A 13,341-nucleotide genomic window follows, 5' to 3' on the forward strand; every position below is an offset into this window, starting at 1 on the left:
AATTTCATCCCTGCGGTATTAGAATTCTTTAACAACAGTTGGTTCTGGAACAAGGTTAAGCTTGAAAGAAAAAAAAAGACCATAAAAAGCATTATTGCAGGCGGGAGATCCCATACTTCAGTGGATTTTATACTCCTGACCCTGAATAGTTCTCTGATAAAATATTAACCATCATTGAAAGAAAACCTGTTATGGGCAAATTTAGGATGCTAGTTTAGACAATTCTTTTTTTTTCTTGTCTCTTTGTGAGATAAGTTCAGTTTAGCTATACAGATGAAACAGATTTTTGCTCTTAGGTAAGAGAACTAATTACTACTTCTCTAGTTCTTTATGAAACAAAAAAATTTATTTGATTTCTCCTGCAAGCATAACATATATGAAGTCAATGACTCTGTAATACTCAATCCCTAGCACTACTTAAAAGAAAATTCACATGGATTTGTGTTCACAAAATTAGTAAAATGTAGTTTTACATACTTTTTTTCATTGCTACAAAAGATTTAGTGGAGTGATAGTAAAGGATCAGAAAACACGAGTTATGGACACAGACTGCCTCTTGTTTGCTTTTCAAAATTCTTGAAACAAACTTTCTTTCACGGTAACTGTAAGTAATGTCCAAAGAAGAGGATCCCTGGTGTTTGCTGCAGTTTTAGAACAGAGATAAGAAAATCAGTAATAGAGTAGAATTCAGGGTACAGAAATTACTTGGACTTTTGTCTGTGAACAATATAAGCCCATCAAGTCATCCTGTCTTCAGTATTTAGGCAGTCCTATCTTCCATTCCTTGATCCAAGAGCAGTTATTATTCTGTTCAGTAATTCTTCCACATCAAATTTATAAGCTGTTTGTGGAACAGGACCTCAGAACTGGGACTTGGAAGTATTTATAATTGTATGTAATAGGTAGATCATAGCCTTTGGTAAATGGGCTTCATCCTACTTATGGATAAAGCCTTACTTGTCCAGGTCTCTTTCCAACAATGGCATCACTTCAGTGCATGGTGTCGGGGTCCCCAACCAGAAATAATATTTGATCTCTTGTGTGGTAGCAACACTCACGAAGAAATGGGGTCTCTGATATTAAATCCAACCTGGGAGTGTTCAGAACTGAGCCTAGGTTTCCCGTTCCTTGTACGAGTAGTCGATCCACTAATCTATTTAATGCTAGAGCTGCATAATAACAGCAAGGTCCCCATATGGTTAGAAAATAATAGGATCAAAGAGCTCTGAAAACTCTCATGCAAAAGGCAATCACAAAGTCTCCTGCAAGAATGCAAGTTTTTCTTAAAAAATTTTTAAGAATTTTTTGCTTAACACTGTTATATTCTGTAGCAAATAAGTAATACTGCAAGCAAGGAGGAAAAATATACAACAAACATAAAAAATATAAAATTCTTCCATCCCTCCTGAAAATCTTTGCATGAACTCCACTTCCTGCTTTACATTGATTACTGCTTTATAACTTTCATTTAAGTTGAAAGCTACTAAGTATCAATATTTCTTGCTCATTTCCACCATAATTTCTGAAAGTAAGCTTAAGAATTGTTTACCACATAGTTTGAAGCAGCTCCCTTTCCTGGAGCTCATCTTAACCAATCGACAGCTAAATATTGCTGAAAGCAAGCTCCTAATCTGATTATTTACCTTGAAAAGGGTCATAACCCATTCTTTTAAAAGAGCCCCACAGCAAGCCTGACAGTAATCATATATAGAAAGGCAGACCAACTAGAAAATAAATAAATAAAAGATCCATTTCTACAACATGGTCTTTAATCCAATTTCCATGAATTTAAATAAGAAATAAATGAAACAGACTAGGAAAAAAAAAGTGTAGATGAATTTAAGTGCTTAAAGCAATGAAGTTGTACTGAGCAATTCTGACTTCTGTTAGCTTTAGAATGAAACATATTGTCATTAGTAGAAGGATTTCAAATCACATCTCCAGTCATCTCTTGTCTCAATAATCTGTTTCATAGAAAAGTCTTATCCTTTACCTTTTAAAGACTGCTGTAGTCTATTTTACTGTCAAAGGCCCTCAAATAGATTTTTTTCAAGAACTTTTACATAATCTTTTTACTCAAAAGCCTGAACATCCTTCCCTTTAAATGAATTAACTTTTTGTTCAATTATCTCTGCATCAGCAGTGTGAAAAACTACTTTTTTTACACACCAGTTTGTGCATATATGTGTGCATACAGTATTTTACAGAGGTGCATGTGCAAACACATCTACATATCAATGTGTAATGTTAGCTGAACTACATATAGAAATGATGCCCAACTTTCCAGATTGGCAAGCTGCTAGTCACCAACTTCCAAATTTTAGGCAAAATCTTCAGCAAGCTAAGTCCAAGGTGGAGGAGCTGGAACAATTATGATTTCCTGATTATTTCTTTTTTTAACTCATAGACCAGAAATCCAACAAAATTACAAAATACTGAAGGTTAAAATGTTTTGGTTTTTTTCCTTGATTGAGTTAAAACCTTATAAAATGAGTATTTCTTCTTCCACAGAAACATACTAGTATGGTATTTATTCCATACTAGTATGGAATATATCCTTTGTGAAGAATAAAGGTAAATAAAACTGTATAAGGTAGCAGCGAAAGTTGACCTCTAGAGATTATGCCTTTATGTCTGCTCAGACTTTCAGAGAAGATACTCAGAGAATTCACTGAGAAGCAGTAAAAGGGAAGTAAAATATACATCAGCCATCCAGCCCACTGATATCTAGAATATTATCATTTCACTTTGATATTGATAACATCAGTAAATAATGGAACCAGCTGGACCAAAAGCATGAAATACTTTTGTGTGAAAAACTAATTTATGCAAAAAATTATTTCACATTTAATATTTAATATTGACGTTACCTTCACTACAATTTACTAGGAGCATGATACAGGTATCAGTAGAAATTCTACATGGTTTTCACTAATTTAGCTTTACTCTTTTACCTAGTGTTGCAACATGTTTCTTTCTGCAGATTTTTGCTTACTGTGTCCTTATATGAGTTTGTCTTTCAGGATGAATCCATTTCAAAACAGGGTATAAAAATGCTCACATAATTTATTATTTCAATACCTAAGTTATTGTCTAGCAGCTAGTGAGCCCTTTTCTTGCTAAATGTTAGCGTTGGCAACTTTTTTGTCTTTTAGAAAAGTGCGGAGCCATATTTGCTTTTCAACAGTACATGAAACAGCTCACTGTGCTATAACAATTGTGCCGATGTTATTTTCCTCAAGAAAAGAGTTCATGTAAAAAACCCGAAGTGGGATTACTAGAAATGGGCACATCTACACAAAATTTGTTCCTAACTCTTCCATATGCCTCTAGTAATGTGCTGTCTTCCATGTCTTTGAAAACACGATGCTCATGTTTCATCTCTACATTTTTTATCAGCTTCTGAAGACTTTGAACTGATAGTGATAAAGAATTAACCAGAGAACCCATATGTTGTGTGCTGTCCCTTCTGTGAAAAAAAAAAAAAAAAAATCTACTTACCCCAAGTCCCCCACAAGGCAACAAGGAAAAGAGTTTTTGAGACACGTTTCCTATATATTAAAGAAAAAAAGAAACAATAAGCATAGTTTATAAAAAAAACATTAAATACTGGAACAGTATTTCCTTATTCTTTGCAGTAATTGAGATTTCAGTATTATTATCACTATGAAAATGCCAGATAATAGTACAAAAAATAATCATAATACTTAGAAATCAAATCAGCCATGGGACTTTTAAGGTACTGTTATGCAACAGTGAAAAATCTTAAGACTGGTAAGTGATAATTTCAAATGAATAATGAATATAATGATCAAAATTCCACAGAAAATCACTCTGAACTAGGGTGACTAATCATCCTGATATCTGTAGCTGATAAGCAACTTGACTAAGCTACTCATCTCAGCTTTTTATCCAGTTAGAGGAATGAGGCAGGCACCTCCATCCAGCCTACATGACTGATGGGATGAATTATGCTTGAGAAGTACCTGTTTCTTTTCACTGACAACAGAGGGAACCACATTAAGTTTACATAGAAATGATAACTAATTTCTTAGCTTTTGTGCTCCAAAAGAGTATATCCTTTGAAAATTGCAGCCTTAGTCTTTATATCTATGTAAAAATTATATTTTCTTCATTTACATTACATCAATGATTGCATTAATATTTTGAAAATATAACTTGAAATATAATTTTTTAGTATTATTCTGTAAATTCATTATACTAAAGGGAACAAAAACTTAATAGGTTTTAGAATTTAGTTTCCAGCTAATGTACTCTATACATTAGCTAATATGATAGGGTTGACCTCGATATTTATATTCACATTTTATTCTTTTTTTTTTTTTTTTTAAATTTTTTTTTTTGGTACCACTAAACTCACGGTTTGTCTTGATAATGACAATATGAAAACCAGTAAGGATCTAAGGATTTGATGCAGTTCCTATCCCTGTCTGAAATCTGATCCTAAGGCAGCTGTGGAAGAAAACATAAGCTTTTCCCCACCATATCACAGAACTGGCTTTGTAATTTTGCCATCTGGAGGAAACATTAGATAGTGAATCACTGGAGTTACCTAGAGGAGTCACCCATTGTTAGGGAAGGGGCGAATGCTGCAGTTACTCATGTTTAGCAGGTGCCAGTGAAATGCATAAAGACAACTCTAAGCCATCATCTTTGAAGTATGAGAGACCAGACTGCAAGGTCTGGGATGAGGAAAGTGCTTTACACTTCGAGTAAAATCCAAGATGCATTTTTACCCGACTAGAAGCCTTTGATCAGTTTGCACAGTGTGCGAGAGAAGCCAAACAAAACCTCCTGTGGAGCTACCAGGGGAAATGCAGGTGCAGCAGCTATGCAGAGTGTTCTCATACTGTGAGTCCTAATGGCCCCAGACATGCAAGGAAATGTTGGCTGCAGGAGATTGTCAGAGGTGCAAGTTGGAGTTTCCAGATTTCTTGCTAAGGAGATCCAGGGACCAATTTTTCACTTTTTACTATGGGGAAGATGAAAATGTCTCAAGCAGATAACTAAAAAAATTAGTGCTGTTAAAGTGTCAGAAGACATTAATGGAAACATAAGATGTAATTTGAGATAAAAAAAGGAATTTTTAGATTATTGAATGACTAGACATTTTTTCTTAAATTCCATGGCAGAGTTGGGACAGAAGAGACAACAGATGAATTCTCATTTATCTGCCTGCAGCCAGGCACATTGTGCATGGTAAACACTATTAAAAACAATAAACACAAAGTAAAAACAGAAAAGCAGATGGTGAGGAAGGACACTAAAATCAATCATGAGATAGTACTAAAACTGGGGAAAACAAGCACAGAAGCCTTTTCAGTGTATCAAGAAGCTTGCTGGAATACTCGCTTCTTATTTCACGATGGCTTAAAAATAGTAGTTGCCAAACTCTGAAGAACAAAAGAAACATTGAGATTTCATTAAAAGAACAGTGGAGAAATGTTGGACTAAGAGAAAGTGAGACCATCACTTAGCTAGCCTCACAAAAAAGGAAAGCTCACAGCAGCTTCAGATTTCACAACAGATTTATCATTCAGATAAATGAAAATCAATAGCAAAAAGATACTCTGAAGATGAATTGGAGTGAGATTTTCCCATGGTGTTTGAAGTTGATGTCCCAGAAGATATTAGGATACTTTAGGTAAGATAGAAGACAAAGTCTAAATAATCAAATTTTTTTGACTTTGTGCTAGGACAGAGTTTGTAGTCACCAGCCCTTTAAATTCAGCACAACCATTTACTGATAGAACTAGAAATGTTCCTAGATTTGTATTCCAGAATATCAATGCACAAAGGCATAGAAGCTAGTTTGTCAAATTAGGTGCTGAGGAACCCATCACTGACTGAGGTCAGGCTCCTACAGAAGTCAAGGAAGCGGATTGGGGAGATTGATGACTGGGGACTGAGAGTCTGATAAACTGAGGAAAAATGATGAGTAAAAGCTCACTTTCAAAAGAAAAATAAGAGCTTCAGACAAGGCAGATGCACTCCTCCAACAAGGAATGGGAAACACACATGTTTTCTGAAGCATAAGTGGTGAACAAATGGTGCTTCTGTCTTTTTGGATGGGTAGAGGAGTAAAGAAAGGGAGATTAGGTCCTACTTTTCATTAGGAGGCAAAGCCATCATTTGATGGAATCATTTCTGTAGAAATTGAAATATTTTGTGAGACAATGTTGTTATTGATGACTTTTTATAGGAAACATTTTCTTTAGATATTTTTCCCTTGGTACATGTATATTGAATTTCTGTAATATACAAAGATGTTAATGTCAGGATTGGTTAGGTTCAACCTCAACTGAAATGGGGACAGCAAAATCAGGACTGCATTTTGGAAAGATGTAAGAGTCAATTAGGTTCCTTTATCCAAGAGTTTGGAAGCCCAAATGATTAGAGCTTCCAGCCAGAAAACAGGCACATGCAGAAGCATGTGGGAAGGGTGTTTTATTGACTTTTGTCTTGGTAAAAGGCCATGTGAGATGCAACAAGAAAATATCCTAGAAATGGAGAGAGAAAAGGGCAGTGAGCCAAGGATACACTCAGAATATGTTCTAAGAGTGTGATCTTGATATAAAATTAATGAGTAAAGGTTTTGGACTAAAGTGTCTAATAAAAAAGGCAAAACATGTCCAGTAAGAAACTGTGGGCCAAGAAATTATTTTCTGAGATTGGCTAAACAAAGCTTTCTGCATTCTGAGTACATCACAAACACAGTCAGGTCCATTCCTTCTTAACCTTGTACCTGCAACTGCACACTGCATCCCAGAGGCTGCTCAGCCACTGAGGTCAAACATCTGAACAATATTTTGTATCAATGTATGTTATATTAAATAATGTAAAAAAGAAAATAAAAGTAATTAAACCAAAGAAAATTGAAATTAAATGCTTGACTGTAGCAAAAAGGAACAATTTAACAATGTTGATGAAATCAAATAAAAATGTTTCAGATTTAATTGGAAATTTATTTCAATTGGAATTTTAGGAATTTAGAACTTTTTCTTGAAAGCACCTTTTTTTAAAGGAGGATTTCCTACTTAGAAATTCAAGCTCCTGAGAATCTATTATACTGTAAATATATTTCAGTTTTAATGCTGCCTTGACTAAGAAAATGTATAAACCTATATTACATTATGATCTTAGGACTTCCTGAAGCAAAAGTCTGCCTTACAGAAGAAACAGCATAAGTTTCCAAAGCAAAATAATTGCTATGTATTACTATAATTGTGGCAACAATTTCTTTTGACGGCTAATGTTATTTTTGTTTGGGTTAGATTTGATGACATTTAGGAAAAGTTCCACATTTTAGAAGAAGTTTTATAAAAATAACTGAGAATTAGAGTGTTGCATCCAGTGTGCTGGGATATAAAGGGAAGGATTTCATTCAAGGATTTTCATGCACTAGATTTTGTGTGTTTCTGACAAGTAGACTTGCTTCATGCTACACTAATGGAAGAGCTCATTTTAACCCTACTTGTGTGTTACAAAAGATATACACTGAGCATTGGCTGTGCATGAAGATATTTTACGTGGAAAAACCTGTCACTTTTCTGTATTCTGTACAACCATAGGTGCATTTCATATGTTAATGTATTTTCCCCTGTGTTGTTCAGAAAGATACCATATCCTACACATTGAGAAGGCATTAAAATAAAGTTCACTTATTAGCAAAACTTAGGCATAGTATCTGCAGACAGGGCTGAAATAGTTGAAATAAATCAAATGAGAACAGCAAACAAACAATTCTGACAAGCAAGTGTAAGTTAAATTCCTAATTTCAAATCAAAGAATACAAGGAGGTAGAAAACCAACTGTGTTCAAATTTGCCACTGTTCTCCAATGGAGAACAAGTTACAGTAAAAGGTTAACACTGATGGTTTTTGAAGCAAATGAGGAGAAATTCATATCACTGCTTTCCATCCAGTGTATTTTGCTAATCTATATTTGGCTTCCATTGTAACATTCTCCTTGCGCATAGCAATGCATTTGGAAAAAGTGAATTTTTGTCACACTGCTTGCCAAGTGTTTTAAACTGACACCAGCTATGACTAATGACAGTGCTGGAATGTGCTGTTCTCAGTAGAATAGAGAAGCCTGTACAGACCTAGGAGTTTCCTGGGGTCCAGCTTCTGTCTGTTCAGTGGGCTGGTGCCATACAGCAGTGAATGATGTTCAGAGTGAACCAGCTGTATTTCCTCCAGACTGGCTTTTCGACCTCGAATTCGCTGAAAGAAAACAGCAGAGGCCTACAATATTCCACTGACAATATTTAGGGAGAAAAAAAAAAAAAAGTAAAGGTCCGAAATAACATTTAGTATGATTAATAATGGGTTGAAATTGCGTCATGCAGGAATGTGACACTGATTTGTTTATTAAAGTAATGCTATATGAAAAACAAATGCGTGTGTGCTTTATCACAAAATGCTTCACTTTAGTCTTAGGAGAGTTATCTTAATACAGAGTTTCACATAAAAGAAAAAGAAAATATTCTGACTCTTTTCTACAGAATGTATCAAACGATACAAACCAAAAGATGAAATATATTTTAAGTAAGAAATCTGGCTAGAAAAAAACCTTGATTTAGAGAGCAAAATATTATTCACACCTGTAAGCTGCAGATGTGTTTGGAATGAGGATTAATGTTTTTTGCATCATTACTAGTACTTGTGATTTATGCTGCTAGGAGGAACATGATCACAGTGAGGAGAGACAGGGAGAAAAAGAAAATTAAACTTTAAATGCTTTAGTAGCATATTTGTGTATGTTTTTAAATTTTTACTGTGTGATAATAACAATATACACACATGTGTGATCCTGTGTGATTAATATTTTTGCTGTTACACATGATGACTCACTCACTTTCTTATATTTTTCTAAGTGAAGTTTGTCTTTTTAACTGGGTCTCCAGCCTGTACTTGCCCCAAAGCAAGATGTAAAAAATCTGGGACATCTTTCTACAAATCAGTTTAGGAAGGAAGAAAGATAGGAAAAAAAACCAAAACTAACCCTTTCTTATTTGGCATATCTGTTACTTTTGCGTATTTGGAATTACAGCATATCATAAAAGTATTTATTTCTCTGCTTGTGCTAGTGCTGTACAGCCTTTGCAGATACAGCAAAATAAATCAGATTTTATTCAGGGTTGGGCATAATAAACAGCACTGCCAACAAAGTTCTGGACCCAAGATCATCTTTCCTTTTGATATTGGATAAAGTGAAGAGAAAACATCTTAATTCTAAGGTCTTGGGCCCTATTTGCAGACTTGGTCCTTTGAACACTGAGAGGCAACTCTCTCAGAACTTAGACTGCATCTGACTCTCAAGGTCTACAGATGCACAGTTACAGCAGTTATCTAAATAAATTATCCTATTTTCAACTAGAATGATTTACCTGCTGCAGAAATGCATTTAATTCTAGTTTTCTTGGAAGTTAAATTCTTATTGTAGCCTACACCTTGTCACAGACATCTCCTCTGCACTAGGAGAGGAAAGCAATATTATGAATATTAAAGAGAATGTGCACTACAGAAAAGAGGAGATGCCTGGGGTCAGAAGAACCATGCACAATTTATATTGAGTTAAGCAGTGGGAATTTTTTCTGACTAATCAGGAAAAATATCCTTTGAGTTAGAGCTAGATGACTGTGGAACAAGCTCCCCCTCAGGGAAATGGTGGAAGCCCTATTTCTCGCAGTGTTTAAAACTTGACTAGACACAGCAGTGGAAAGAACATTTTAGGGAACGATCCAAGAACTAAATGACTTAATAAACCCTTTTTCATCTGTAATTTCTTCAAGCCTCTCCCAGTCTCACATGAGAATTTGTAGCAGTGCACTCATGTCCTTTTAACACACAGTTGCACAATCAAAATCAGCACATTATGTTACTTCATGGAGTCAGTAAACTCTATAATGGTTCTTCTGGGTCAGATAAAATATTTTTCTTCACAAGTGAGGTGACTGGTAACATTTATTCCTTCATCCATTCTCATTAAGGTCCGTGTTTCTAACAAGCTTCTTTAAAATGGATATACCCAATTCTCCACGGCAAAACTGGGAAGGGAGTCTGGCTTCTAAGACAGATAAAATAAATGTATAAGAAAAGTAAAAAGGAATTTTATGAAGGTCACGCCAAAGAACCTTGAGCAAAATACTCACTTTCTGATCACATATTTTCTACAAGGTATACAAAAACTCTCAGACATGTTTAAGACAGTTAATTGTCTGGCTTTTTTTAATGTGTTGTTAAATGGCATGCCATATCCCTTTAACTATAAAAAAACCATACAGCTAGCCATTATTTTTACAATGGGGTGCTATGTGATATCTGGTCTGGAAGTGGTCTCCCAAAATGTTTTGCCAACAACATATCTCCCACCCAATATCACCAGTCAAATTCTCTAGGGTGAGAAGAGGTTATGCAGAAACAAGTTTGGTGCAGACATCGAGTAGCACTGAAGAGAACACCCCACTCCAGGCAGCTCCCCACAGTGAGGTCCTTGGAGTGCTGCCATAAGCTGGGCTGGCAGAGCCCAGAGCTGCTCCTTCTCCTTGGCTTCTCCAGCTCTCAGCAAGGACATTTACATTCTAGACATCAGGAGGAAAGGGAAGGATAAGCATTGCACATGTCTGTGCTGTTTCTGCATTCTCATCTCCTCATTTCATGTTCCTTTTACCCCATCCTTGCAATATCTCTGCATATCAATCTCAACTATCTAAAGCTCTGCACAGAGGAATAAAAGTGCATTAAAAATTGCCTGTAATAATTTCTAAGAATAGTTCTCACACAATGATGTCAGGATTTAGCAGATCTAAATCTCTGAGCTCTGCCAGCTCAGCTGATGGCTGCACTTCAAGGACCTCACTGTGGGGAGCTGCCTGGAACAGGGTGTCCTCCTCAGTACTACCTGATTTCTGCACCAAATTTATTTCTACATAACCTGTTCTACCCTAAAGAATTAGATTGGAGAATTAGCTTATGTGTTAAGTCTGTTGCCAGTCTCTCATGTAACTTCAGTTATGCAAAGTGATCACTTCGGCTCTCACTAGCATGAGTTATCAGACAACAGAACATATGCATTTGCATAACTTTGCATTTACACTTTTAGCCATGTCTTTTTTTTTAATTATTATTTGGAAGTGTCTACCTTAATTTTCATTGACGGTGGTAGTATCAAAAATATAAAATGTAGCAGAAAATTGGCATAAGCCCAACAAAAAAAGGAGAAATAGCATGGGAAAAGAAATGAACAGTATTTGCTTCATTACAGAGAATTTGAACAATACATCCACCCACTTACTACATCCTTGGTAGAAGGCAAGTCATCCTTTTCTAATGTGTATGACAATTTGTGTGTTGGCTTTGTCCTCTGACATATGTGGCTCCCTCATCAACAGAAACATTTATATATCTCAGGAGAGTGAAATACTTACACCTGAGTGCTTTGAAAAATCAGTCTAGAACTTGAAATCCATTGTCCCCACAACCAGAAAATGTTTTCACCTTTCACAGAATTTAACGTCAAAATCTGGTCCTCTTTTTAAAAGAGGCCATTAAATTTTCACACAGTCAGCCTCTATTAACATAAAGATTTTTGGTTAGACTATCAGCAGAGTAAACTCATGCACAGGTAGAGATTCAAAAGGTCAAACGTGATGATGGCTGTTTCTCTCTGCTAAACTAACATGAATTGTTACACAGATTAAGGGTATTTCTCACTCGGGTCTCTTAGTGTAATGTGTCTATTGCCTGTATTGAAGCTTTTTGTATGAAATTCTCTTAGGCTATCAAACTTGCAAACAAGGTATTCAGATCTTTTCCTGTCTTCCTGAGATTTCTCATAGTTGTTAAATTTTCTTTTGTTTTCTAAACCACGCACAGATAACGTGTCTTGTGCCAGTCAGTATACTCACATCGCTTGCTTTCTGCACCTTGTGGGAATTTCAAGCACACCTCTGACACACATGCATCCACAGAGATGCATTTATTCTTTCCACATATTTTTGTCATTTAGTGCCTAATACTCTTAAGATTTAGAGTGATTTAGAACATGTTAAACACTCTAAATATTTTTGATCTTTAGAAAATACTTTCTTTTCCTCCATTATTTTATCTTTAGTGGCAAACTGAGGTTCAAAGACTGGAATTTTTCAAATGTTTCAGTTTATGCAATCTGGCAGACTCAGCTTTAAATTCTTTCCTTCTCTCCCCTTCAGTCCATGAGATGCGGACAGCAGGAGGTGTAAAATGCCTCCCTAATCCAGAAATTGCCAAAATTCAGAACAAATTCTAGGCTGAAAACAAAAGTGTTGCTGGACCACAGTCCCTATGGGAAGTAAAGGTGGGGCCACAAAGCAGAACCATGGATATATTTTCTTTTCTCTTCTTAAAGTGTGCTGATCACTGTAACCTAATGTCAGTCATGTGTGCATAAATTACAGCCCCCAAGGAGTTATTTGAATACTTCCTCTCCCTAGAACAAGTGGAAAGTAGACAACCTTACCAAAACATAATTCAGTCCTTTTATTGTCCCAAAGGTAGGGCAGCTAGGCATTGCTCTTTACCAAGGGAAAATTGTAAAAAAAAACATCATGGAGGTTTTCATACCCATCATTGCATCTTTTAGCTGAACCTGTCTGCATTTGATAACAGTCTATTCTACATCTGTCAGCCTTTAACAAACACCAAACAGGCATTTCAACAAACATACATAAAACTTTGAAACTAATGTAAAAATACTGTGTATTAATTTTGTTTTTCCAATACATACATACCAGAAGTATAAAAAAGTTCACTGTGGATGTGGATGTGGATGTGGATGTGGATGTGGATGTGGACGTGGATGTGTGTAAATTACTCCATTCTCCTGCCCTGAACTCAGTCAGGGGCTGGTCTCTCAAATCTGGCTCTCTGTGACTGGCAGAGGTTTAAATGTATTTTCCCCTTTGTCTTGAGGAATCCAGTGGAGGAATTAATCTATCTGTTTGGAAGCAGGATGTGATTTAAAAAATAATCTGACAGCTAAAACTAATTTTTTGGTTTAGCAAAAGTCCTCCAAACTGTTATATGAATAATTTTAGAGCACAAGTATCTATGGCTAGAAAGACAAAATACAACTTGGAAAAGCAAGTCCTCCTGGCTGTGTCTGGAACAGTAAATTAAGCAGTGCCAGGAAACATTCCCAGGCAGAGTAACACAATCATATGTACTATTAAATTGCTAAAGTGGTCCTTCGTACTGTTTTGGCTGAGCAGCAACTAGCAGTCTCCCAAACAACTTCTAGACATGGTTTGGTCACTGGCAGGGGCTAGGAAGCATTCCT

The 13,341-nt window shown here is 35.8% G+C and overlaps 1 protein-coding gene across 13 annotated transcripts in view; it reads right to left on the minus strand.

Annotated features, from left to right (window-relative positions):
• HDAC9 (histone deacetylase 9) overlaps positions 1–13,341 on the minus strand; it is a 458,209-nt gene that overhangs the window by 124,553 nt on the left and 320,315 nt on the right. For all 13 annotated transcript variants that reach the window (XM_077787618.1, XM_077787599.1, XM_077787612.1 and 10 more), the window contains 2 exons: positions 8,126–8,246; positions 3,502–3,551 (listed from right to left, as the gene is read on the minus strand). In XM_077787618.1, coding sequence (XP_077643744.1) covers positions 3,502–3,551; positions 8,126–8,246 — 171 coding nt within the window. The remainder of the gene's footprint in view (positions 1–3,501; positions 3,552–8,125; positions 8,247–13,341) is intronic.

The sequence above is a fragment of the Lonchura striata genome, chromosome 1 (genome assembly GCF_046129695.1).
Source record: "Lonchura striata isolate bLonStr1 chromosome 1, bLonStr1.mat, whole genome shotgun sequence".
Classification (NCBI taxonomy): domain Eukaryota; kingdom Metazoa; phylum Chordata; class Aves; order Passeriformes; family Estrildidae; genus Lonchura; species Lonchura striata.